Genomic DNA, 27,381 nt, shown 5'->3' with positions numbered 1-27,381 from the left:
TTAACTTCTAAAACACTTTTGCACTTAGTCTCCTAACTACGTGCGCTCAAAAGTCAATTAACCAACTTAACAAATTAGCCACCGGAACCGGAAGGCAACGGGGAAAGACGACTCTGATTGGTTGGCACCCGGCGAAGCACCGCCTACTTCGAATGGACGGGAATGAAGGAAAAAATGCCGGCCTTACGCAAACCACGCAAACGCAAACGGACCCGCAGCGCTGCTGCCGACGAACAGAACGAACAAGTTTCTCTCGAACCGGCAAAGCGAACGCCTCGTGGTCGGACACGTTTCGAAGTCGTGCTCGTCGCAAACGCAGTGCGTGGGTTACGTAGCTCTCCATTCGCGGTGCCGTCCGCGGGTTTTGTTGTTGTGGCCTGCGTTTGGCAGGTGTGCTTTACCGCTCGTGGTGCATTTGCTGTGAAAGAAAAGTGTCCCAACATCCGGTGAATGCCACTGTGTGGCCATATTTGCGTTGTGTGTAATGTAACAATCAGTAGGGAAAATCGGAATTTGCGATAAGTTCTTCAGTGTTTGAGGGTGAAAAAAAGAAAGATCAGTTGTGTATCCGTGTGTACAACATGAACCGTTGAAGGTAGACGGGAAGAAGTTGTCCAACTTTAAGAAATAAAGTGCAACAGTAGAGCTATTGGTGCGGGAAAGTGTGCTATTCGTACAGACGCAGTGCAATGGTGAGCGTGTGTTGAGTGACAGATAATAACGAAAAATTGCTTTAGTCGACTTGGTCGCACTCCGTGATCTCTCCTCCAACTCCAAGCGATTGGGGTTGTTGCTTGTACAATTGAGACGTTGATACATCTTTCACGCGGTCTCCTAATGCTCGAAGAAGCAGAAATGCGTTCCGGCAAGATGTTGTGCCGGACGAGCAGTCCACCACCGCCGAGCAGCAGTCCGGCCGGGTCGGAAATTTCCGTCGGTTCGCCAAGTCCACCGCCCATCGGAAGCGACTCCCATCCTGCCCACCTGCCCCATCCGCATCCCCTGGCCGTCACGCATCTGGTCCACCATCACCCGCTCGTTCACCCGCACCATCCGCATCATCCGGCGTTACACGCGCACGCCGCCGTCAGTGCGCTGCAGGCCCGGGCCGAAGACTACTTCACACCCCTGAAGCGGTTACGCATGGTGGAGGGTGGCAGTGGGGTGGAACTGGGAAGTCCTCCCGGTGGCAGTCCCAAGGAATCGACGAGCCGGGGCTCCAGTCCCACGACGCCCATTAACAGTGCGAGCAGTACAAACACCAACAGCACCACCGCTACCACCACTACCACCAGCACAACCAAATCCTCCTCGGGCCACTCGACCGCAGCCGAAGGAATCAAGTCGTTCTCGATCGCCGACATCCTGGGACGCGATGCGGAGGCCAACAGCCGGGAGGCGCGAGAGCCGAGCCCTCCGCCGATAAATCCGAGCCTGCACCATTCCGCCCACCATCACCTGCACCTGTCGGCGAACCATCCCGGGGCCCATCTGGCGGCCGCACATCACCACCACCATCATCATCACAGCAGCAGCACGCTGCAGCAGGCGGCCTCCAAAATAGTACGACCCTGGGACCATCTCCGGGGACCGATCCCGGTGAGGCCGTTTCTGCCACCGGCCCTGCTGCACTACGAGCATCGGCTGGCGCTCGACTACCACCAGCAGCTGCAGGAGCATTTTCGCGCCCAGGCCCAGCTACTGCGCCACATGAGCATGGACATTATCCCGTCGGAGAGTGGATCGGAGCGGTCGAGTTCGGCGGCGAGCGATTGCTGTTCGCCGGAAATTGGACGCGGCTCCGACCACCAGAGCCATCAATCGTCTCAATCGTCCTCGTCGGGTGTGGGTGGTGGATCGGCGGGTGCCGGCGACGGGAGTGGACGCAGTGGGGCGAATGGTGGTGCCGGTGGTGCAAACAAGTCCGGCAGCAAGACGGCACCGAACGGGACGCCGCTCGATGCACTGTTTCAAATGACCAACAAGAATTTCGACGAAACCAATGAAGATAGTGGTGAGTAGTAGCGACATTTATAGCTTTTCGATATTAATTTTAAGTGACAGCTGGGCTTAAAATCTTATTTAAACTTATTACTTGAATTATTTTACAATTAATATGACTAAAGAATTGATTATTATAACTATACGGAAGGATACAAGTAAACTATTCATATTTGCCTTCAAGTCGACAATTTAGTTGCTGTACAATTTCTGAGGTTTTAGGGATTCTAACCCTAAGTGACCTCTCTCTCTCCACTCTGTTCTGTAGGGCACGATGCCTTGGTCCTCTATTTGTACAAAATGCACTTGGAATTTCCCACCGATAAATGCTGCATGAAACAAACTGCTTTCAAGTTGTTTGCAGTACAACTTAGTGAAGAATCTCTTGACACATGCGGAGTAGCTACGATTGCTCAAATATTGGAGTTGCCGAGAAACTCTCCCAAATAGAGATCTGCTAATAAACATAGCTAATAAAAGCCAGTGTCTCAATCTCAAGCTAACATTATATGCAAAATGGGAATTGCGAATTTAATAACGCCATTTTTCAAATTTATGCCTTAAATTTGATTGGAAACTTGAAGTTGCTTTACTGATGCCCAGTTTTCCTTGTTGTAAAATGGAATCGATAAATCCTTGAGCGAAAAACGCAGGAACCACTGGAAGCTAGCACTTTGTGCAACTAAAAATTCTACCATTGAACGTAACTCTTTAACCGTAGCCCTTTGAAACGATAAGATAGGCCAGTTGTGTATCTGCACTCCTTTCTTCGGTACCTTCCCAAGCTTTTATTGACGTTTTTCTCTCCGCCCGACTCGAAACACCGTGAGGACCCCGCACGGTGGAAAGCGTTTGATAATTTATGAAATCTACTCATGCAACATTCATGATAACACCAGGCCGACACTAGCTAACCAACCGGTGCGCGCATAACGTTAGCCGTTCGAGCGAGTATCTGGACCGCTTGTTACCCGGTATTGCTGGTGAGACTTGGAATTAAAATTAGATTACCAAGACTTACAAATGAGATCCGATTACCATTTTCTCCAAACCTCCGGATGCACGCTCGGTGGTTCGGTAAACGATGTGTTCGTGTTCGGTGGTGTTTGTAGCGTTTGTTGCTTTCGTTGCCCCAGCAGGGGTGCCATCAACATCGGGCAGTCCATCATCAAGCTACCCCGGGCCGCACTGGGCTGGTTGTGACGCGTGATTGTAACGCGATTAAGCGCAATAGACAACGCAATGGCGATGCCGAATGGTAGCGGGCAGCGGGAACACGGATGAGATTGTCCATTGTTTTGCACGGTGCCGCTGACAGTACGCGGCACATTAATGTACCACGAGTTATCCTCGTTTCGTGTGTGTCTGTTCGTGTTATATAGTCTTTATTTTTTTGCCATGCTCTCGACAGTTAGACTCGTTTGTTAAGCTAACGAGCAATTTTCATCGTTGATTCATGGAGAGACGGGGGTTGGATGCGTATGCAACGGAGTGGAGCTGGACCCTTGGGGAAGGGCTGCAGATTCACTGGCTGGTGGCTGGCAAGCTAGTGCTACTTCCGTCACAATTGCACCGTACCGTGTTATCTGCGGATCGCTATTTTTTGAAGAGCTGCAGACTGATTAACTAACAAGATGCTGCTTAATCAAGGCGCGATCGTAGTGCCGTCATGTTTCGAGGTTAATTACTCATGCACATTACGGTTGACAGAGTACTTACAGAAGGGGGTTTCTTCGTAATGCTTTACTGAGTTTGTATGCTGCTTAAGCTTTGTGATATTCTTCACACTTTTTATAAATTTATTTACTCTTAGATGTAGACATTTATACATCTTATAGACTTATACAAATTGTGAAACTCTTATTGTATTTTGAACTTATTGTAATTGAACGATCAATACTTTGTTACAGGAGTTCTCAAAAATATTTTTTATACAAATCAAAAATTGTAACTTAAAGTCACTTCGAGATGGTATTGGAGGGCTATTAATCTAGCAAATTTGCCACAATATGCCAAATATAAAAAAGGAATATATCTCACATATATTGTCTCAGAATAAAACCTCGAATGATCGTGATTTAATCGAAATTATGGTTTCTCAACACCGTAAGAACAAACGCAACACAAAGCACATCCACGGTTGGTGCTTGAACGGTTGCCTTCAACGTGAGAAACAACCTCTGGCTTCACGGTTTCGGTACCATACTAGTGCTGAAGCTGCTGGGCACAGCAGGCATACGGGAACCAGTTTCAGAAGTGTGCAATAAATCAAAATCCAATTACCCAAAACGTTCGACCCACGGCAAGGTAAAGCAGAATCTGCCCCGCAGCAGCAGCAACCTTTCCTTTTTGGAGGATGCCGCAAGATCAAATCGATCGGCTACCGCAACTGGCGCAAGTGATTATGGGTGCAATCAGCGGTACGGCGACTCCCAAATCTTTGACTCATCCCAAATTGGTACCACAAATAAGCTTTCCGATCGGTAATGCAATGTTGTGGTTACTGCATTGCCTTGTTTCATTAAGCATGCCGGGTGACTGAGGTGCGTGGGAATTGAACATTGCATTGACAGATTGATTTTTTCCTGTCCTCAGTGCTGCTGGCTGCTGTTTCCATCCTGGGAATAAAAGTCAAATCATTCCCGCAGCATTCAAATCGTCAACGAACTAAAAACTTCCAACTCAAACTGACACAATTGCATGATGGTTTTGCAAAAGGATTCCGGGTTTTGAATCAACCATCCAAACGGTGGAAAAAAAGTGTTGGGTAAGGTGAGAGAAAATAACACGTTATGTCCAATTGGTTACGCCCGATTTAGATTGATCCAACAATTATGTTATTGTCGGGTCGGGAAACGATGTGTTCCTTTTTGTACCATCTCCTTCCTTTCGAGCATTTCGCTCTTCCGCTCTCGCGCGGTGCTGATGGACCAAACAAAAAAGGCCACTTGTCCGCCGAAACCGAACACTAATCAGGTGCATCCTGGTCCTAAAACCAGGTGATTCACTCGCGCAAGGGAATCAAACAAGTCCGACCCGCATCGACGTCGGCATCGGCACCGAACAAAATCCTTCGCGAGTGCGTGATGAATCGATCGATTCGTTATGGCGCAGTTCTGCCGGACCGAAAACGAGCGAGAGGAAGAAGAAAAAAAGCGAACATCTCTCCAAAAAAACAAGGCTCCCAGTTAGGGTAGCAGCAAAAACCGTACGGTGTGCCAGGATGGAACGAATCGAAGGTAACCTCGGTGCAGATCTCCGATCACGATCACTGTGGCCGCGGTTGATCGCTTATTGTCGCCACCAGCCTCGGCTCACCACGGCTCAAAAACACTGCGGCGTTTCTCTAACTGCACGTCAGCCCGAACCGTTTTACCGTTTCGATGGCAGCTGACAGTGTGGAAGGCTGTTCAAAGTTGACCGATCGGTTTGAAGCTCGACCGAGTGGTGGCCGTTGATCTGCTTGTAAAGTGCCACTTTAAATTATCACGTTCCGGATGTCAAGATACCTTCCTGTTTTTGTTGCTGTTCTTTTTTCATGCCAACAATGGCCAAAAAAGCTGAGCTACCTTGCAGCCGAACCAGGACCCCATCCGAACCCTTAAATTTGGCCGACTGCACACTGACACTAATGGTGAGTCCGAGCCGAGCGCTGTCGCTTTAATTGTTTTTCCCCCGTCGGCAGTTGTTTCCTGGCGGGACAAATTAACGGCCGAGCACGTTCTGCGCGCTGTGTTCGAGATGCAAATATGCAATTTTGCGGCCGGTGTTTGATAAAGCAGAAGACGCATGTGGTCCAACAACAACCGGAGCTGGAGCTCTTTGATCATGCAAAACGGTTCTGTATCGTGCGCGGGCTTCATAATTCCAGGCAGTGTAATCATAATATTTGACAAAACTAGCCTCAAAGTAGTGAAATAGGGGACATCGCCGTACGAATGGTATATAAACATGCGAAATGAACTTCACGGGACAATTCTTCAATATTATAAAGAAGTTTCGGTAGACAAAACAAAAACTAATCTATATTTGTATGTTTTTGCTATTTAAAACGGGACAAACGGGATAAATGACAAATTACATCCCTTCTCCAGGGCAGGTGTCTCGTAATCCGGAATGTAATTGAAAGTATAATGCTTTCACCACCTTTCATTCAAACGCCGTGGGTTCAAATGGGCTTATTAGACATGATCACTGTATTCAGTCAGCTTTCTTCTTCGCCCATTGCGCCTTAGAACCAGAATCAGACACATCAGGCTGGACATCGACACTCACCGATTCAAATTTGCGCCCTTCCGTTCCATACTGTGGCCGTCGCGTCCATCGACGTCCGCTTTGATCCGGCAATCCGTAGAAGAAGCTTATTAGCGCTTGTTCTCCTACTTAGCTCCGCTTTATTCCGACATCTCTGCCCGAAAGCACTCACACACGCTGGTAGTGCTTTTGGCGTGCGCAAGTTCCGCCGGCTTCGCTCAATCGATCCGGTTCCACAATTGGTTTGAATAAAATCCCCCAACCTGGCCGCCGCCACTGCCAGGCGTCCCGTCCTCGTGAGGAAGGATTCGGACACCCCACCTCGCCCACCTCGCCACCTGCAATCGGTTCGGGTGGAATCGGTGGAATACAAAATGTTCGCTACATCAAAGGCCACATGCCGACAGATCATCAATTTTTCATTGATTGACTTAATCACTTTAGTACCGGTTGATTACAGTTTTCGGTTCTTGATCTCCTTGTTATTTCGTCGGTAAAGGGATCGTAGGATGCGCGCACACAAACACGCACACTACCGGGCTTGTGGTTCGGGGTATAGCCGGTACCGTGGTGCACTCGGCCGACATATACCAATAAACGTTTAACTCGTTGTTCTCGGCCGACAGAGAAGACAAACATTCCAGGGCCTTCTTCGTTGACCGTCGCCAGCAATCATAATTCTGCACCGAAAAGAAAAAACACAGAAATAAAGGCACGTAGCAATAATCGACGCCAATGCAGGAGTGTGAATAACGTTTGCCGAAAGCCTAAGAATGGCTGCAGCGATGTGGTGAGATAAAAAAACATGTGAAATGATGTCAGAATTGGCAGTAATATTAACACGCAACCAAGGTTTGCCGAAACTGGGCACCGTGGCTAGAGGGATACTTTGTAGATTTTGAGGAATCATTCGGACTTCGTGTACTTTCAGGTGTAAACAATCGGAAGTCTTTCTTGATTAATGCATTCATTACAGTCCATCAACTGTTCATGCAGGCGCTAAAGATGCGTGATTCAGGTGACAATATAGCGTTGCACTGCATATCGTTTGAGACATCTCTCGGCGAGATCTGCGCAACATCGGTGAGGCAACCGTCAGTACAATCGAAAACTGTTAATAGCGATTAGCCATTGATAATACCAACTCCCCCGACCCCCGCGGGTCCTAAATCATCGTCTTAATGGTCGCGGGATCGAACAGGTTGTGCTCCATGGAAACCTTCTGTGTGTGACGCCGAATTTGTCGACAGGCCCAAACTAGGCACTGCTCACCCGCTCTGCAACGCCCGGAGATTAGCAGCACCTTCCGAGCATCAAACAGCGATGCCGACCCCGGGGCAGCTCGATTTCGCCCTGGCCGGGATGAACAGCATAACTCATTCAACTATTAGATACAACAATAAAAGTCATAATAAGCCAACAACAAGCAACCGGACCGACCGTCCGAGCCCATGAGCCCACCGTATCCGTAACCGTACGAAGAGGTGATGAAGATGAAGGGTGCGATGGAAGCTGGTTTATGCCAGCAAATACGCAGGAGTAGGCTTTCAATCGGTTCGCAGGTGGAAGCAGGGTGCGGTGGACGACCTTTCGGGGTGGAGAAAAATCAAGCGCATCAAAACGAGATTTGAATGTGTGCCAGCGGAAACGCTCGCATATGACGAATGTGGCTGGCTGGAATCCGCTGGAAGGCATCGAAGTGGTCAAAGTGTCGAAAAAGGCCCGTATGAAGATCGTCACTTTTGCGCGTGTGTGTTGGTGTGCTGGTGCGCTTTTGTGTAGGATGACTGGTTACAATCTCACACGGTAAATGCTAACTAATATCCTCTTAATACCGAATTGTTCTTCGCCAAGTGCGGCTGCCAGATTGCTCACTCACTCAACTGGCCATCCTCCACTGCCCCGGCCCCGGGAGCCTCGTGCCTTTCTTTAATGCCAACCACACACACACATCTTGAGCGATCTTGGGAGTCACTGCGGCGCTGTGGTACAATCCGGTTCTGCTGTTTGCTGGAAGTGGTTTGCTCTCATTCCTTCCTGGCCAGGTTGCCCGGTTGCTCGTCGGCAGTGTTGATGAGCGAACAACCTCCAGCAGGAGCGAGGTTCGCCATCTCGCTCGGTCTCGATCATCCCCTTGGCCCAGGATACCCGCGGGTTGGCGCGGGTTAGACGAGGGTGGCGGGTAGTAGCGGGAGGCTGATGATGATGATGTGTCTGCCTGTGTGTGGCGAGGCCTCCGGTATAAATGGTGGAAGCAGAAACAAGGTGATCAAAGGCCAACGCCGACCGAGCCCAAAGGTGTCGGCTGGGCTAATTGGAAGAAGATCAAAGGATGCCGCCGCTCGGCCATGGCACAATGAGCCACGGAGCTTTTTGTGCCTGTTTTCATTTCTTCTCCGGGGTGAGGGGTGTCTCTCTCTCTCTCTCTTATGATCGAAAAAAAAGGTGAGAAAGAAAAGATGACATGAACCAAGGAGATCGAGTTCGAGCGGGTTTTTTTCGTTGCCGTTTCCGTACGCTACTCAATCTCGGAGGATTCGCTGCCATCTTCACATTGTTCGGAGGGGTGTCTGCCATCTCTCTCCCTCATCCGGGCCTCTGACCGGATCGAACCATTTCACTGGCTTTGAGTATTTTGATGCTTTTTCCATCCACAATTTTGCCAGAAGATCGATGCCAGTAATAACTCTATCGCGCGCTGCTGAGCTCTCTGCTTGGGAGGCCTCACACATAAATTGGTACAATGAGTTTTTCCCGGCTCTTTCACACTAGCCACCGCAACCGCGAGCGTAGTAGCGTTCAAATCGTTTGTAGCAAAAACGTGTGCTGTGTGTGTGTGAACCACAATACGCACTTGGCCGGAGCATAAATGGACGAAGCGGAGGATAGAGGGTAGTTATGAGCAGAAGAAACGAAACAACCTCTTCTCTCACACACACACTCACACAGGTACGCGGACAAATTGAGTTTCAATTAATTTTCGATTTTCGCTAAACGATCGGCTGGCTACGATCATGGAGGTCTTCTTACAACGGCACTGATTTTCAGTGGTTGCTTTGGCGGGTTTTGGAGATGAAGGTTGAGCTTTTTTTACTCATTTTGCGTTAAATAACTTAGTTGAATATTCGTTTTAGTAATGCTAATTAATAACTACCAAATGCGAGCGATACTAAGAACCCTTTTTTTCCCTTGGACCAAAACCTCATTAGCATCCGATGGGATACATTTTCCGTCGTTTTTATGCTTTTATGCTGAAGAGCGTGAATTAATTATTTAATTTCCATACTTCATGCACTATCTACTCAATTAAACTTGCGAGAACACGAACATGTCAATTATTTGTTCGATTGGTTCATTCCCGACTGCGAAGCATATGGATTCCCGTACGAATGCTGCACATTGATCAGTTGCCACCGACGTAGCTGACCTTTGTCGAATGTTCTGACCATTTTGTTTTCACAACGTCACGTTGATGGTGGTTGAAAGTACCACTTCATCAAATCACACATGCTGAACCCGATCCAATTAAGTCTTTAGCCGGTTCGGATGAAAACGAAACTCCGACGCTCCTGACAGATTCCTCCTCAGGTTTCGGCGTTGTTGTGGCGTTGGGGGATTTTCTTTAATCCCTCTTCCTGTTCCTCTTCCTACCCCCGCATATTCCGCCCCGCTCTGGGGTGTTGTTGGACTGCTGTTGTCACTGACTGACAACCGACAATCACAACAAACGAGACCAGCACAACTGCAACCGAGTGGTCCTTCACCAAGCCGAAGCAGTGGACGCACTTGGAAAGAACGGAATTTGAAAGACATCCGAAAAACGCATGTACCGAGCGATCGTATGGGGGATCTGTACACTGGCCGCTAATCCCCGTCACTTCGTAACAAGCTCACCACTCACTCAGCTGTCAAATTAAATCACCTTCTTTCGTTGCCGGCGATGTCGGTTCTGAGCTCCGTTCGCTCGCTGTAGCCCGCTATAGCTATAGCGCGAGACAAAGCGAAGAAACAAAACATCTACCCCGAAGGCACATTGATTCTGGTCCGTGATATGTGTTTCTCTATTTCCTAATCATCGCTAAACATTGGGGAATTGGGAATCGGAAGAACGTTGCAAAATACTAAAAGCTTCTGAAGCTCTGATGTATTGGCTAGAACCATATTATCAATGCTCTACAACCTAAGGGACTTTGAGCGAAAATTTCTCACGACAGATACGGAAAACCCGAACGGGATCGTCGATCGTGCGGGAGTGTTTTTTGGAGTGTCCCCGCCGCGGACGGTCCCACCGGTAATGAATGAACAGCAATTATTGATTTGTTAATTGATTCTGGACAGGCGATATATCTCGAAGCGGTAGGCGATGGCGATCTCCTTAAAAGCGTCTGCAGTGATTGACCGCAAGTATCATCATTACCACCGCCGGTCCGTTTGTCTTTGATCTTCGTGCGCTTCCTCTCTGTGGGCCGCGGAAAACAAAAAGAGTAGCACCGCCTCGTTCTGATACTTCCTTGCCCGGCATGGAGGAGGGTGGGAAGGGGTGGAAGAGAAGATCAAAACAAAAAAAAAAACAGAAAACCCTGTGCATGTTTGCCTTCCATTCTTGTCCGACCGCGCAAAGAACGCACTGAGGGCGAGAGGTCCAGAGCGCCCTTAATTCGATAGTGGCGGCAAATGCGTGCCCTGTAATTATCGTGCCCAGCCCGAAAGAAGCTGTGAGATTTGGTGGCCCACCCGACACACCGGCCTCGCTAGTGCTTCCGCTCGCGGCATTTCACCCGCGCACGGATTGGGGCAGTTCGCTTCTAACACCTAGCCACCGAGCCACCGGCCATGACCCAAACAAGCCGGCACCTTAACCACCCCGACGTCATAACGATGCTCGCTGCATCTTATCCGACTTTCAAGCAAGAGCACTGCTTTTTTGTTTTGAGTTTAACCAATTGAAACGTCAAAAATGAAAAAAAGTCTGATCAAAATTGATATTAAAGTTATTGACTGCAATTTTGCAACGAACGGCTAAAGTATTATTTAATAGCAAAGGGGCGAGAAAGAAAGAGATAGAGATGGAAGCGTGAAAAATGAACCAGGTTATGGTGCAGCACTGATAAAGGATCGCTTTTTTTTCCTCCCATCACACGCGCAAATAAAAACGCAGCCCCATACGCCAAACCAAACAGCACGAAAATGGCAGACAAAAGAGAAGCGCCAAACTGGGTAACGAAAATGAAGGAAAAACTAATGCACACACGGCAACAGCAACAACAACAGCAACAAAAAGTGCCGGGCCCATAATTATGTTTATTTATGATCACTTACCATCGAGCATTGTTATGCAAATAAGAGCACTGGTTGCGCCACGAGTGCACCAGAAGGAAGCGCAAAGAAGGAAAATGGTGAAAACACACAGCAAACGTAAGAAGTGCGGGCACGAAAAACCAGCGCCTGCTTGCCAGACCAGCTGGTGCAGCAGATTTTAACAAAAGCCGGACCGGAGGTTTTCACTTCCCGAAGACGCTCTGTGCGTACAGTGTGTTGAGCGTTCATGCTTCATTAAACTATTACCAACCGGGAGCGGAAGTTTTGCCGTTGCCGAGGGTACGAGGTGAAAATCGGTCCCGGCAATACCCCGACGGAGCCCCGACCGGAAGATAATCGACGACACATTGAGCACGGTGCGAAGTGATGATTTTTAGTGTAAACATGCGGCCGCGCTATGAAAAATCACGTGTGACGACGATTAGCCCGGCGAAGGGCACCCGAAAGGGGCCCGAAACGCACCGGAAGAATCCTTCCGGGAGCAATCTGTCTTCCGATCATCCGATGCTGCTGTGCGCCGGCGAACAGACGAAACACTGGCGGGTCGGTCGATTATTGGCTACTTAATCAAAATTGCGGCGCAAAAAAAGAAAAGGTTAGTCCGAAACGGATGCCTATCCCTGCCCGGCACAAAGATACGGGCGAAACAATTTGTAATCGATCCATCGGGCGTATCGATGCGCCATAAATCAATTGGATCGAATTTTCCCGGGTATTCGACCTACCCCGCGGCAAACACCAAAACGCGCCGCTTTCTCCCCTCCAGTGCAGCCCGGTCGGCCTTCGGATCGATGTTTTATGTGGCCGGGAGTGATAGAGATTGTTTCATTAATCCCCAATGTAAACAACACTTGACACTTGGCAACCGTCCGCACACGGAAGCCCAAAAGTCAACGTGCCCTGTTCCGGCCGGGGTTTGTCGTGTTGCGAAGCAATAAATGCCGAATGCTTTACGACCCACGCTGCGCACGGAGTGTGGGGCGAAGAAAAGGAAAAACTACACAATCTCCAACCCCGGGCCCAAGCCAGTCGAAAAGCTGGCCCGGTCCGGACGGTTTGAAAAATGGAGACGACACGAACGAACGCCGAAACGACGTGATTTATGGTCGAGTGATTATTCTTCATTCCCGCGCGTTTTGGGTGGTGTGTATGCGTGTATGCGCACGCCAGAAACTTCCGCTCCTCGCGTTCGTGTCCCGCGGCTGGCCGAACTGAAGCCGAGCGCGGCTTTACAATTGCGTGCACAGGGGCACACGATCGTTTCGCTGGGTGGCTTGTTGACATGTTTTAGTAGCATCATCACCACGAACGCAACCGCCATCATTCGTAACGGTAGCCAAACTGTAGTGAATTTAATTTGACAGATGATAGAGTGATGGCCGCTTTATAGCCACCATCGCTTCTGTGACGGATGACCCTTTCCCTGCCCGCTGCGTTTGATAACGTTTGATTAGTCGCTCGCTGCTGATTGGTGCCGCACGCCGCGCCGCACGAAATGGATGCCATACGCTCCTTGTAGGCCAGTAATAATGTTTGGTTAATAAGACTGCACATATAGCAAACGAAGAGCAATTTCGAAATCCCGTTTAATTGTGTGTTGTTTAACTACCTTCAGCTGTTAGTAACACCGCACTAGATCTACCGTACAAAAGGAAAATGTGAAATGTGAAATTACAAATTTAGACCACCAATGCATCAGTCTAGTTGATCTACATGCGTGGTCCGTTTTCAATCAATTTTCCGTCCGTTTCGGGCAAGTGGCTAGCCCGACTGGTGCTAGTCAGTGAGCCGAAGCAAAATTGTAAGCGACTGCCAAGAAAATCTCCCACGGTACGTTACCGGCTTGCGTGCGGAAGAACCCGTTTGCTGGTGAAAATCGCCCCGCGACATGGGCAAGTGCATCACGTCCGCATCGTCGGAGGTCCGTGCCTGGGTGGGATGTGCGATACTTCCCGAACCGACGGCTGAAAAACATCTGTCTAAATTTCCAATTAAATGCACTAGCTTGTTTGATTGATTTTGTTGTGCGTTGTGGATGATGCTTACTGTCGGCTATTTATCAGCTCACTAGTGTTGTAAAGCTAAATATGTTCTATACAGGTCTGGATCTTCGAGTGAGGTGAGTGATTCAGATTAATGAGTCTGAAAGAATCCTTAATACAATAGAATGGTTACGAGTTTCTATTAAGAAGATTCATGATTCTTTAAAAGTCAAACAATCTTTGAAGACTCAAAAATCTCAACTCTGAATCTTGAATTTCTGAAGAATCAGAATTTTTCATATTTCATTATTTAGACTTCCGGAATAAAGCTTTTCATATTAATAAATTTTATTCCAATAACTAATTAAATAATATTTTTTGTACTGCTGTTCTTCTTGGACCCCTTTTAGTAATTTAAAAAAGGAAGATGAAATCACGACTCTTTGGAGATACATGATTCTTTACAGATTTTTGACTCTATTGAGAGTCGACTCATGAGTCCAATGATTCTTTACGGAGGATTTATAGTAAAGACTATTCTCAAAAGAGTTGTCAAGCAACACCACCAATGTTCTCCGATCGATTCGATGATCGGATTGAAGTTCTTTCGCTCCAGGAGAAGTAAAAGCCCTCCTGCACTACAAAACGCGAGCATTAGAACGGATAGTGGATAAAAGGGAAGCAGGAACAATGGGCTTACCGAAGCGTGGAAGTGGTCGGAAACACAAAAGCTAAAGCAAACCGATGCAATTGGTCGCATTAGTAAAACCCATTTGTTCCTCCCGTGGCGGTGACGCGGATGTGACGAAAGGGAGAAAAAGGCCCAAAACTAACGAGCGTACGGGCAGCTAAACGATCCGGGGAAGGGGGGGGAACCGGGGGATGTGGACGCGAATTCATCGTTCCCCGCGATGGTGTACTTTCTTGGTGGATTCCGATGCCGCCATTGGTCATGCTCCGGCGGGTGACAAAACAGACGCGCGTGAAACCGACGCAGAGCAGCAAAAGGAAATGGAAGGAAGAAGCATAAAAACACCGAAAAAAACTGCCCCCTTATGCTCGCGGTTCCTTAATTTTCTCCCTGTACGGCAAACATTATCTATAAACTGGCCTGGGAGCCGCTAGTAGCAGAACGTTGCGTTGCGCAACCAAGCAAACGCCATCTTACCGCGCGACAATAATATTATTAAGAAACGTAACCCAAACACGCGGCGAAAGGACGCGTTTTTGGAAGCATTTCATTCGCCCGTTCGTTGCGTCCGTTTTTCGATTAATTTTATAAATGGCTTTTAGTTTGTTTTTTTGCGTCCCTTCCGCCCCGCGGCCAGTGCCACCGGTACGACGCTTGCGTGAGACAACCCCGGTATGTTCACGCTGCGTATTTACACGGTTGAGGGCATTTCAATTTCCTGTGCACCCAAAAACCGCACGCCCGCGACACCGACCGAAGGGCGACCCGTTGCCACTGGGTTGTGGGGGGGGGGGGGGTTTCCCTTCGATGTTAATGCGATCAAACTGTGGCACGCAGCGACACAATTTCGTTTAATCAATCTTTTATATTGCTCTTGAAACTCGTACATCCTTCCGTGGGTGACTAAATGCTGGCGGAGGCATGTCTGATGGTTGATCAAACGAAACAAACGAGCGCGAGCCAAATGAACCGCGGTTTGGTTTTGTTATCGTCTGCTAGAAGTTGATGCTCTTTTACGCGAGCTACTGCGGGAAAAAACTGATAGCTGACACAATAGCAGCGTATGCCCGTCAGATCTTTAATGCCTTTCGGATGTTTTGCCTTCCACACACGGGCTGATAATATGTTCCGCATGTTCTATTGCCAGACGCTCTGTACAATCGGTACTGTTTGCCCAAGCCACCGGCACACATTCTTCCGCTAATGAGCAGCAAATGTTGCTATGTCTGAGAGTTTTTGCCGTTCACTTTGCCGAAATGATGCTTTGGGGAATGGAATATGCTGGCCAAAAAACAACACAGCGCACCTGTGTTATGATGAACCAAATTCCTTTGATCGGATCGATCGGATCGCGAACGGAAGTAACGTGTTGGTTTTTCCAATGTTTCGAATGCAATCACACCGTCTAGACGTTTTGGATCATTAGACTTTTCGCACTCGATTTCACTTGCTCCATCAACACCCCGTTCGGCTGCTGATCAATCTGGTAGTTTCGAATGTTTCGATGTGAAGATCTCGCCTACTCTGCATATCAAGATGAAAAGAGACTTGAGCTATGCGGCGGAGTACATTGACACTATCGAAAAACCGCAATTCTCCTCCAAACTCCATTCTAGGTCATACACAATAGCACACCGGCAAGAAAGGAACTGGGATGCTGGGTCCATGCTATTCTCGCTTCAAATCTTCGAATGATGCGCGCGTGTGCATCTTCCGTTCGTTCTATCTTTCGCTTTCTGCACCTCTTGTGCTTGTGTATTGCTGCTGTCTTTATTATATTCGTTTTTTCCCTGCGTTTGTATGTATTTTCCCCACTTTTTTTTTTTCGTTCTCACCCGTTTGTCGGCAAAGATCAAAGCGGGGGTTGGAAAAAGTGAACACACCCTTTAGGGCAAATTTTTTCAGTTTTACTTCCAACTGGCGGACCCGCAATCTGGCCAATGCAAACGGCCGCCCCGCCGCAGGGCTTGAAAGGTCGGAATTGAATCTCAATACATTGGCGAGTCCTTAAGTCGTTGGAGTTCTTTCTGCTTCCTCCCCTCAACGGGCAGTAATGTACTCCGTGGAGCAACCAGCTTTGTTGCGTACGTCATCCAAACTGATGGCGGGTTCCGTGGTGCTTTTGGCGGTGATCACGTAAACTGGCAAGTGTTGCTGTGCTTTGCTTGAATTTCGCACAATTTTTGCTGGCCATTTGCTTCCGTTGGTTGGGTTAGCTGCAGCGCCGGACCGAAGGCTGATCATCCTTACGGGACGATTGCGACGATCATCAATCCTTTCAGGCTCACGCGCTTGTATCTCTTCGATCTTCGACCAGTTCCGTGCGGAGGTCCTGACTTTTATCTTCACTGCACACACACACACACACCGCTATCACTTCAAGCGAAACGACTTGCAGCCCCGAAGGCACCGAGCCCGAACTGAACGATGACGATGACTGAACGGTAACACTTTTACGAAGAATAAATGATTTTTAAATTAATAAACCTCAAAACGCACCACGGACCCAGGGGTTTGTTGTGTTTTTCTTTTCCTTCCTTTCTTTCTTCGCGCTTCTTCACCGTCTTTTGTTGTTTCAGCACTTTGCTCACGAGCTGCTCCGTTGGGCACGATTAAGGGAGCAAAAACCCATGCCCGATAATGACCAACAAAAATTACCCTCATCATCATCTTCTTCGGCTGCTGCCGCACGGTTCCGACACTCCCCGGTCGCTCCTTTTTTGATGCTCGCCGGATTAATGGTCCCCACCGGACCGGCTTTTGCGGGTGGAAGCTAGACGGAAAGTGAATTAATCACTTCTCATCAAAAAACTTCCGATGCGCGTGTTGCAACTGCGTCTAGCCCGTGGTCCCTCCCGGGAACCCTGCACCACAACAACAAACTGCACCTGGAACATTTCAACCTGGCCCAAGATGGACGGGTTGGCGCACGCGGGAGGCCAGTAGGGCTTGCACCTTTTCCCCGACCCGGTCCCAGCGCACGCCTCAAGTGGCGACTCAAGAGAGTGACTCAAATGTTTATGTTTAACTCAAACAATCATAATTACCATCTACTTATCGCTGCACGCAGCCCGACGCCCAAAACGGTACCGAACCGCCCGGGTTGTGGCTTTGTTGCCGTGAGTGCTATCTTAAGTAGCAATGGGTCGGTTAAGAGCATCATCGAATGCATCTCGGGGAAGGGGTGGCGCTCGCCTTCTTGTTGCCGCTTACAGCCGATACGCCCTTGACGCGTCAAGTTGGGCTGCAAACGTCATTTAAACCGTTACGATACGACATGCTGCACGGTCGATCTCACCGATCCCGCTACACATTCATGTAAGCATGTAAAATCTTTTCTTTTTCCCCACTCCAAACCCTCGGTGCGCTTCGAATACGCAGATGGACACACCACACCACTTCAAACGGTTGATTTGTGCTGTAGGAACCCGGTCGGCCGGCACTGCTAAGGATACGCGGCCGTTTGGTGAAATGATTTTTTTTTATTAATTTTATGGCTTTTAAACGATAGTAAATTGATGCTTAATATTAGCATTTATGACTGCCGCTGTCGGCATCGCTTTATGCTTTTGCCGCCAGTGTTCATCCGCATTCGCTTCGCCTCGGTTCACCGCGTCGATCGTCGTACATTCCGCACCGGCCTTACCCGCACGGCGAGGGTTACGATCGCGAACGTTCGATCGTGGCCAACGGTCTTCTGGGGCCAGGTAACTTCGCTCGCCCTGCTGTACTCGGTGTCTGGTGTTATTATTTTTTGTCACATTTGGACATTCCGACCATCATCGGGACTCAAAACTGGTTGCAATGCCGGTTGGTTCGAGTGAGACACGAAAAAAAGTCTGCCAAGACCATCCTGGGCGCACTGCAACGAGCGTTGGTACGCCGGATTGAAGACCATGGGAAAAGAAATGAACTGCACTCGCGGTTCCAGTTGTCGGGCTATCAACGCCATTTAGTATGGGCATCGTGGCAAGAATTAACGGAACGACCCGCAGAAAGCAGATTTGCATGCACAAAGCGTGTAGCGTGCTGTCAAGATTTACGATGGGTGAAGAATTTAGCGATAGAAGGGGAAGGTGCTGGATGGGCACCACGGAGCAGGTTTTCGACCGGAAAACACGAAGGTTCCATCGATAATGATGAAATCTCGCGATTCTTCACATGTTTGCGTTCGATTTTTGGTGACTAATTAGCCGGTTCCATTAAAATTTATTATCAATCAAGCGCAAATAACACTGCTTATATGGCATCTTAAAGGGAATTGTAGCTTGCAAAATATTAAGACATTTAAAAGATCGTGGATCTTCATCTTGGGACACAAAATTTAAGTCTTTTTCTTACTGTGAGTTATTCGTTGTATGTAAATCCTCTACTCTTGGTGGGAAAGAGTTCAACGTTTCTACAAGACAAGTCACTAAAGACAACAGATAAACACATCCTTGATGTCAAACGGACCGCATGCTAAGCAATTCCCCGTTACAGTGTGTAAATCTCTGTAACAATTTCGAGCATAATCTTCAAATTGGATATTGGCAGTGGGTCGATCGTAACCCTCAACTCCGGCCGATTAGATAACACAAAACCAGAGTGCAACTGTTTCCCATAAGCCCGGGCGTTTGTGTTGAGTGATGGCCACTTCAAACTGCGCAGAGCCAGCGGCGGCGTGTTTCCGGCGTGGAGTTACAGCGACGCGGAGATTCATGACACAGTCTGGGCATGCTTTACAACCATGTTACATTTGCATATATATGAGGGTTTCGTATAAGGGGGCATCGAGTATCGGAAAAAAAAGAGGAAACGAACCGGCAAGGCGAAGAGAATATTTATGACCGGTGCACTCACGCTCCTAATTTATTGCTTTCCCGAAGGATCGAGACCCTTTTTTTTTATTTTTGCTCTGCTCTTGTCTCTTAGCCCACCAGCCTGCCAAAAACTTTCACCCCCGCCCTAGACGAAACGAAAGTGATAAACAGCAGAGATGTAGGGCAAAACCTCAAATTACAGCACCCGAGTGCGTTCTGTTTTGACAGCAAATTGGGGAAATTAGTCCAAAACGGTGAGAACTCCGTTTTGTCAGCGTTCGAACACTGTAGAATGAATGATCGTGTGGAAGAATATGCCATTTCCCGCTTTCTGGTTCGCTTTTTTCTTCGGCATGTTACTTGGTGTCATGATTATGTTGTTTTTGAATTTTTTTTTTGGTTCTTTCGTCAAAGCTCAAATTGCAAGTTCATTACATCGGTACATGGGTACATCCAGCGGTAATCATTTTTCTTTCCATACCAACCCCGGTGGTCAGTAGACCGCCGGGGAAGAAAATCCCCCAACACAAAAAAGCTAACCCCCGGGGTGGTAGTAATCCGAGGTGGTAGAATGTTTCGCAACGGTAACGGCGGAAAAACAAACACTTCCCATAACTGGAAATTCCAACATCTTTTCCAAACACACACACACGCTCGAGCTACACTCTGTTCCGTTTTGACTAACTTTATCACAACCCCCTTAGGGCAGCGAGTTTTGAAGGGTTTTGTTGTTCTTTGCAGTTTGTAGCGAAAACAAGAACAAAAAAACCGCCCAGGGTGGTTTTTATTGAAAATTAGCGCCCAATCGAAACGACGGCCACCGGTGCTCGGTGGTCGGTGTTGTTGTGTCACGAGCGGAAGTGCACCGAGGCCGTTGCGAGGCTCGTTAAATGTGCCAGTCACGATCTGATTTGAAAATTTGCTTCCTCAAAAAGAGGGAGCCCTAAAACCAACCCTAAGGAATCACACGCGAATAGGCGCAAGTAAAACAACACGCAGCGAAATACGCTTCGATCGATAGTTCTATTTCGCACGAGAACAGACGCCGTCGGCTAGACATCGGGCTGGTACCTTCCCGGGACCACCGAAGAATGGAGCTGACTGGTGGGTAAAAAGGGTTTTTTTTGTTCCTTTCAAACCAGTATCGTTCACAGACGCGAAAACGTCACTTTAGAAAACGAGCGACATTCACGCAATTGGGGTCCGCTGTGTTGGTGTGTGTGTGTGCCCATGAGAAGTATTTCGGCGTGTCATAAAAATAATTACCCTTCCCTTTTACCAAGCAAGCCCCCGTCCCGTCGGCAAACGACAGTTTGCTGGTGGTCGTGCTAATTTTCTTTCCCCAGTTGGGGCCCCATTCGCTGCCAGCGGGAAAATGCTCACTCACCCAACCCCGATCGAGAAGAAATCCACCGGGTAGGGAAGGGCACAAGCACAAGGAAAGCTTAAACGAATGGCGAGAGGGTTGGTTCCAATGTTTTCCCTGCTGTTGGAGGGGGAAAAACAGCGGTGGAATTAGACAGCAGAGAGGCACAGCAACTACTTCCCGGCAAAACCTCCCCGTGCAACCGTCCCGTAGAAAGTTCGATTTAATTACAGTGTTAATTGATCATTGTTTGAGGTGTGCGCCTTATTGTGTTCAGCGCCATGCCTAGTCATTTCATGCCTTCCGTTTCGTTGCCCGAAAGCTGTGAGCTGCGATGGTAATTGATTAGCTGTAGTGAGCAGCTGAACCGAGTGTCATTTCGGTGTTTTGCGTTTTAGGTAACGAAACAGAATAACTTTACCACAAAAAACAAAAAATATGTTTTCTCATTTACTTAATGCTTATTTATTTATAACAAATTCAGTAAATGCACACCACATCATTCATTCCTGAATTGAATGGAAATCTAACTACGGGTTTCCTTTACCAAAGTCACGTAATTTTAATCCTCAAGTCAACGTTAATTTAATTGGTCCGGGCCGCTAATAAGTTTGGCCCAGTTTCAATGGTAGTTCCGGCTAAGCAGACCAAACAAACAATCCTATTGCGTGCATGCATCCTAACAGGATTCTCATCATGTGGACCGCGTCAAATTATTATCCTAATGGATGCTTCTGTTTGAACAGACAATTAGAGGGCCCTGTTTTTGAGTGTGCCGGTTGGTTCTGGCTCATTTTCGCTAGCAAAGGCATAAAAGGTGGGTGAGATGGAGAAAAAAAACTCCACTATCATTACGTGGAGCCTTCGAGAGCGGACTAGGGCGAGGTCCTATAGTTCCGCTTTGACGAGTGACAATTTGCCCCGCCGTACGGTCGTACACTACTCGCCCGCCATACGAAGCCCAAGTGGCTGCAATCGACTGCATCGTTAGCATTGAGTGTGCGAGTGTACGGTTGGAATACGCAGGCACTCCTTGTCGGGGGCACATCGAGCACCCGATTGGAAGCGCACAAGTCCGCTACTGGTGGCGTATGTCGTTCATCATTTGTATGCACGATAATGGTGTTTCTTGATGTGCGGAATCAAAGCCGTGCGGAATCAAAGGTGGACCGGGTGAAGCTAGACACAGCTCCACAGCTGCCTCTAGCTCGATCGACGTCGCGCGATGCTTTATTCACGCTGGTGGTTTCGGTCTCGGCCTGAGAAGCTGCAGCAAACACGTACTGAATTGTTTGCAAAACGAAGTTTAAAAGAAAATAAAACGCTGCAAATTAGGCACGTCTCAAGCTGGTTCCAATTATGGTTTTATTGGTGTCAGCCAGGCACCAATTTTGGAGTTTGCTTGGAGCTGAGCTTGTGTCGGGATGTGAGGAGAACGACACGCAAAAGAGTGCGATAATCATGCTACTTAATTATCATGTACTATGACCATTTCCACGGTGAAACTTCGGTTGGGTTTTCACTTATAGTATTTTTTTTTGCAACTTATCACTTATGTAACTTATACTACTACACCCTAAACTTAACAGGAGCAGTATCGCTCTTTTAAGCGAAATTGAAGTTCGAAAATTCTTGACGTTTGGAGAATGCTTGACACACTCTGCTTCACTGCTCCCAAACCAAAAAAAGGAGCACCTTAGCGCACGTCTCGAAGTGTTATAAAACATAACGAACGCAAAAGGACACAACAGCGCAACACACTCACATTACTAAAACAATCGCCACAAAAGCGCCATCCCTTCCGACTGGGGCGTGGTTTTTTGGAGCCCCCGACAAACATCAAAGTCGGCAGCTGTAGCTCTCGTTTTCGTTCGCGTTGCGTTTGCGTTGGGCGGCCGTAGTTTCGCTCCGTTCCGCCAAACGTCCAACTATTGCCCGTGGATCAATTTATCAACCAACACTTCTTACGCACCGCGCACAAGAGCGCAAGCGCCATTGTATGTAGGGGTGCTTTCGCCCCAACTGTTGGATGCGTTCTATAGGGGCTATGCCGCACTGTGCCGAGCTTATATTACACAAACACAAACAACAGACCCCCGAAGCACGTTCGCCTGCTTCGGTCGGTTTCATCGGTCGGGTCCGCGCGGACACTATTTGTCCAGGCGAGTGTGTGTTTTTTGTTGTTGGTCTGTTTGTTTTACTGCGCCACCACATTCATTGCGTCCGGTTGCGTGTGGTGGTGTGCTCGAAACTCACCCCCAGCTCCACGCACCGGCTTCCATTGACCGTGGTGTTTGCTCACGCGGAACGCCATCGATTCGCGGTCCGCGCCATTGCTGTTTGTACCGTTGCGCTTTGTGTGTTTTTTTTTATTTCTCCACTCCAAGACGTCCTGGAACTGTTCGTCAAAACGGTCGTTAATAGAAGCGCTGGTGAAGTTTTGTGTGGTCGTTGGATGTTGGAAGAGAACATCCTTTTTTGTGGTGTCTTCTTCTAGGCGTTGGAAATTAATTTTTGGCACTCATCCATCGAGTCGGCATCGATTGCGGTACAGCGAGCGGCACATTCGCCAGCACGTCCGAGAAAGGTCGTCCAAAGGGTCTCCGCACGGGGAGGTCCACGCTCGTCAATCTGTCAATAGAGTGAAGGCTACCGGGGAACGCTTTAATGCGGCGTTCGGTGAAACATCATAAACGGAGCACGGTGGCAAAGAGGTGTTCTTTGTTCGTGATGTTTACGACCCTACCGGTTTTGCGCAGAAGCCCGGAGAAGCCCCGACCTCGTGAGTCACAGCGATCGCGGTGGTTCATCTGGCCGAAGAGATGGCCAGCATTGACACCGAAGCTAATTATCAGTCCCATAAAGCGAGGGTCAGTTGGAGTCCCAGGAATTTCTGCAATACCGCCATGCCTTTCTGTTTTGCCTCTTCGTTTTTTTTTTTTTGCGAGCTGCATTGAGGATTGATTTTTCTCGGAACGAAATTCATCTTTACCATCCCTCGCAAAGCGACTAGGGCCACCGCAAGATCTGGCATCTAATTCTTCCCAAGTGAGAACTCATAAAATGGTACGCGAATGCGAATGATACGGGATCGCCAACAAAGGGTCGCCAGCACTAACTCGAACCCACAACTCAACCATTCTGCTTCGGCCCCTCTCTGTGTGTGTGTGGGGAGAGAGGGCCTTTTGACAAGTTTATTGACAAAAACGCCAACTTATGCATCAGCCTCCTGATCGGTGCCGTTCAGCGCGGTTTGGTCGCGCGAAGCTTTGCGAAGAGATCAAAGAATAGGCCGGGACACCCACCGCAATCCCACGTCAAACCCCGCGTACGGTGTGTGCGGCCGTTGTTGGTGCGTTCGTCTCGCAGTTAATCGGTTCATTTAACGGGAACAGAACGGGCCGCATCCAGCATGAGCAGGCAATTAACCACCCCGATCCCGATTCGACCCCGCGGAGTCGAACGGAGTGGAGTCGAACGAAGTGGAAAAAGTTAGATCTCGACTGCACGCTTCTGGGAAGTGACGATTTGGGCCCCCGCGAGCCTAATTAGCTGCCTCGGCGTTGCGGTGCGGTCAATTTGCGACGGAATCGATTTGAATGGCTTCAAACCGTCCCCCGGATTGCGACGATGTTTCTTGCCAATTCGCATGCCTATGCAAAGCGCGAAAGATGCAATCGTACCATGCCGAACCCGGGCTGCATTTCTGCTCGCATCGTTTCCTTTTTGTCGCTTATGCTGTGCCTGTAGGCAATTATGCTTTCACCAACACCAACACACATTATGACGCTGCACCGCACCGCGAAAGTTGTTTGATGCGGTGCGCATATTCATCAAAGCGTTTTACATGGCATCTAAATCATTATAATGTTTCGTAATTAATGTGGTACTTTGTACCGATGGATGGGTTGGGCGAGATTTTTTCGGCTTGTCACACATGCGCGGGAGAACATTGCAATAACGCTCGTATGTTACCGAGTTGAAACTATCATCGTCCGCTTGCCGTTCAACGTTACCCGCTGCCTAATATCCGCACTAATTATCTGCTAAAATAATAAGTTTGCAACACCTGCACTCGGTGTCGCGGGCGCGCTGGTGCAACGATACGTTTGACATCTTTATTGTCTATGGTGGGTTGCACAGTTTTGCCAAAAAGACAGTTGTCCCCACCGGTCGGCGATCGGAATGGATTTTTAAAAGTGAAAGATCTCGCAGCTGAACGTTGTTTCCGCACGTGGTTCCCGCCGCAAGCGCCGATCCCGGTCCGTACCAGTGGCGGTTCCCCTTTTTTGTGTCCGCCGCCGTCGAAAATCGTTCTCTTCATTTTAATTTTAATAATTTTATTGCCTCGCGAACGAGTTGGCTCCACCGTCCACCGGGACCATCCAGGCCCACGGTGGAAATGAATGAAATAAAACATAACAACAACGAACGAACTTCACGAACCAAAAAAAATCGTAATAATAATAAGCATGTCCGTGGAACATCGGCATCCGCATGGCGTGGATCGAAACCGCACCCTTACCCCTCTTTCTCATCCCCTCCCCCGAGCCCGATCGTACATTAATGAAAACGGCGCACTTCGGCTTTACGTTCGTCTTCCACCGTTTCCATATTCATATCCCGTGCCTTTCATATCCGCCGCGGATGTGATCGCGAACGGTTCGAGCGGCTTGTTTCGGCTAACCAAAGAAGCACTGGTAGATCCCGTGGCCACGGCACAAAAAGGGGGAGAAGAAGAGAAAAAAAACAGCCGTGCCGTAATATGTTATCATTTAATTTAATATTTCTTCCCCGGGATCGCTTAGCGAGTGACGTTTCACATAGCGGCGAACCCTTTTTTCTCCTCTTCACTCGAAATGAGCCCCCTGTTACGTGGTTTCCTTGGTTTTTTTTGGTCGCTCGAGAACCATTGGCATCGATTCGTTTCTCACTCGGATGTTAATTAGTGTCGTTGTCGTTGCCGGCGGTTCACGTGTTGGTCAGATTTTTCGGGGGTTTTCGGGTGTGTTTGTGTGTGTGGATCATATCCAATTTCTGGAAAGAGAGTATGGTTCATGGGGTGAGTTGTCCCGGGCATCCGGAAAATGGCTACCACTTTTTTGTGAGTCAATGTGTCGCCAGAGCATGGAATGGATGCAACAATTAATACAATGTCGAATTAAGGAAGAGAGTTTAGGAATACTACTTACGTTATCAAACGTTTCCTTAGAACTTTTAAGTCACCCATTCTACATCTCAATGGCTATTGCTGGAGTACACAATTTCTAGTAATCCTTCTTAGTTTAGGTGCAGTTTATAGAGAAGAAATTCAAGCATAATCTAATCTAACTTAAATTGAAACTATCCTTGGAACTTTTAGAATTTTCGAAAAAAAACTGGAACATCAGGAACTTTAGGAACTCCTAAACTCCAGGAACTCCAGATTCACTCCAGAATCCAGATCAATCATTTGGTTCTCTACCTAAAATCAACATGGTTCCTTAGACATAAAGTAGTTCCTCTAGCTCTGGTCGAAGTGTAAGATGAAAATACTTTAGTGCAGTAGTCTCTGGAAAGTCTACTCAAAATACACGACAATTAGTAGTATGTTATTCGTATAACTGAGACTTAGACCATTTGAGTAAAGCAGCGGAATACATCATGGAAACTGCTGAACAATCACTTATATCTAACTTACACACTTCTTGCTAGTTAGCGAACATTGAGTAACAAATTTCAAATCTTATGCTGCCTTTTCTTCATCTCTACCGCTTAAATGTTTCACCTCAAAACAAAGAAGAAAGTGAACCGTGCGCGGACACGTCAATCGCGCGGAATGGCATCTCATTGAGGAGGAAATTAGATCTCAATAAACTTTTATCGTTTTATAGCACCGCGTTAAACAGGAGCAACAAAAAAAGCCCGATCACCAAAAAGAAAGACCGCGAAACACGAGGGCGAGGTGGTTGTGGCCCATGGGGGTCCACCAGCGGGGTAAAGATTATTGCACGAACGAGCGGGAAAAGCGCAATGTAAAGATCAATCGTCGATCGAGCCCCGTAATCGAAACTCCCCCCCCGGTGTGGCCGGTGTTGCCCCTTCTGATTGAGCGCAAACCAAAGCCATCCTTGGCCGCGGGCACAACAGACGCCGCAGCTTTTGTTGTTTGTCTTTAATTTTAGCGTTGCAATTAACAAATTGTACTAATGTTGCGCTGACCTTTTTTCTCTCCCGTCCCGCCGTGGTTGGGGATTTTTCTTCCGTCGCTTTCACAGAGCAATCGCATTTAAACCTGTTCGCCAACCGACCGCAGCCAAAGAAGAAAAGGAAATCCCGGACGGCGTTCACCAACCATCAGATCTTCGAGCTGGAGAAGCGGTTCCTGTACCAGAAGTACCTGTCGCCGTCGGATCGGGACGAGATAGCGGCCGCCCTTGGGCTCTCCAACGCACAGGTAAGTTTGTGGGCAACTAAGTGCACGAGCATCAATAGACGAATACTGAGGCCGTATCCTTCTGCTTCGTTCCGTCAGGTCATCACCTGGTTCCAGAACCGTCGGGCCAAGCTGAAGCGCGACATGGAGGAGCTGAAGAAGGACGTCGAGACGGTGAAGGTCCTGTCCGCGCACAAAACGTTCCTGGAGAATGTGAACGATATGAACATTCTCAAGAAAAAGATCATGCACGACGACGGTGGCAGCCCACAGAAGTAAGCTTCAATCATAACCCATCCGCATTAAGCACCCAAGGAACTTACCGTAGATAATTTTCCTCGCAAACAGCGCCTCCTACCCACAACCCTACTGTCTGCACAGCAGTGGCATAGTGTGAAATCGGTCCAACACAGTTTGTTTTTGGCAAAAGTGCAGACATTTTTGTGCGCAAAACGCAGTTCGTTCGTTAAGCAGTGCGCAGATGCGACTGACTAGGGGCAATATTCGGTTTTAAACTATTGTTTTAGCTATTCGACACGTGGCTGTACAGG

The 27,381-nt window shown here is 48.3% G+C and overlaps 1 protein-coding gene across 1 annotated transcript; it reads left to right on the top strand.

Moving 5' to 3' along the window:
* The first annotated feature begins 837 nt into the window (after positions 1 to 837).
* Positions 838 to 27,227, top strand: LOC128299030 (homeobox protein B-H1-like). Its single transcript, XM_053034864.1, has 4 exons — positions 838 to 2,014; positions 26,673 to 26,851; positions 26,930 to 27,105; positions 27,179 to 27,227. The coding sequence occupies exons 1-4, from the start codon at positions 838 to 840 to the stop codon at positions 27,225 to 27,227; spliced, it is 1,581 nt and encodes a 526-aa protein (XP_052890824.1).
* The last annotated feature ends 154 nt before the right edge of the window (positions 27,228 to 27,381 follow it).

This window comes from Anopheles moucheti, chromosome 2, assembly GCF_943734755.1.
Source record: "Anopheles moucheti chromosome 2, idAnoMoucSN_F20_07, whole genome shotgun sequence".
Taxonomy (NCBI): Eukaryota; Metazoa; Arthropoda; class Insecta; order Diptera; family Culicidae; genus Anopheles; species Anopheles moucheti.
Note: the sequence above shows the minus strand (reverse complement) of the source record. Positions and strands in the feature narration are given on the sequence as shown.

Excerpts from the sequence above, each read along its gene's own strand:
- LOC128299030 (XM_053034864.1), top strand. The coding sequence starts at position 838 with ATGCTCGAAGAAGCAGAAATGCGTTCCGGCAAGATGTTGTGCCGGACG. Across the intron at positions 26,852-26,929 it reads TTGGGCTCTCCAACGCACAG|GTCATCACCTGGTTCCAGAA; the intron begins GTAAGTTTGTGG and ends TCGTTCCGTCAG. Across the intron at positions 27,106-27,178 it reads GACGGTGGCAGCCCACAGAA|CGCCTCCTACCCACAACCCT; the intron begins GTAAGCTTCAAT and ends CCTCGCAAACAG.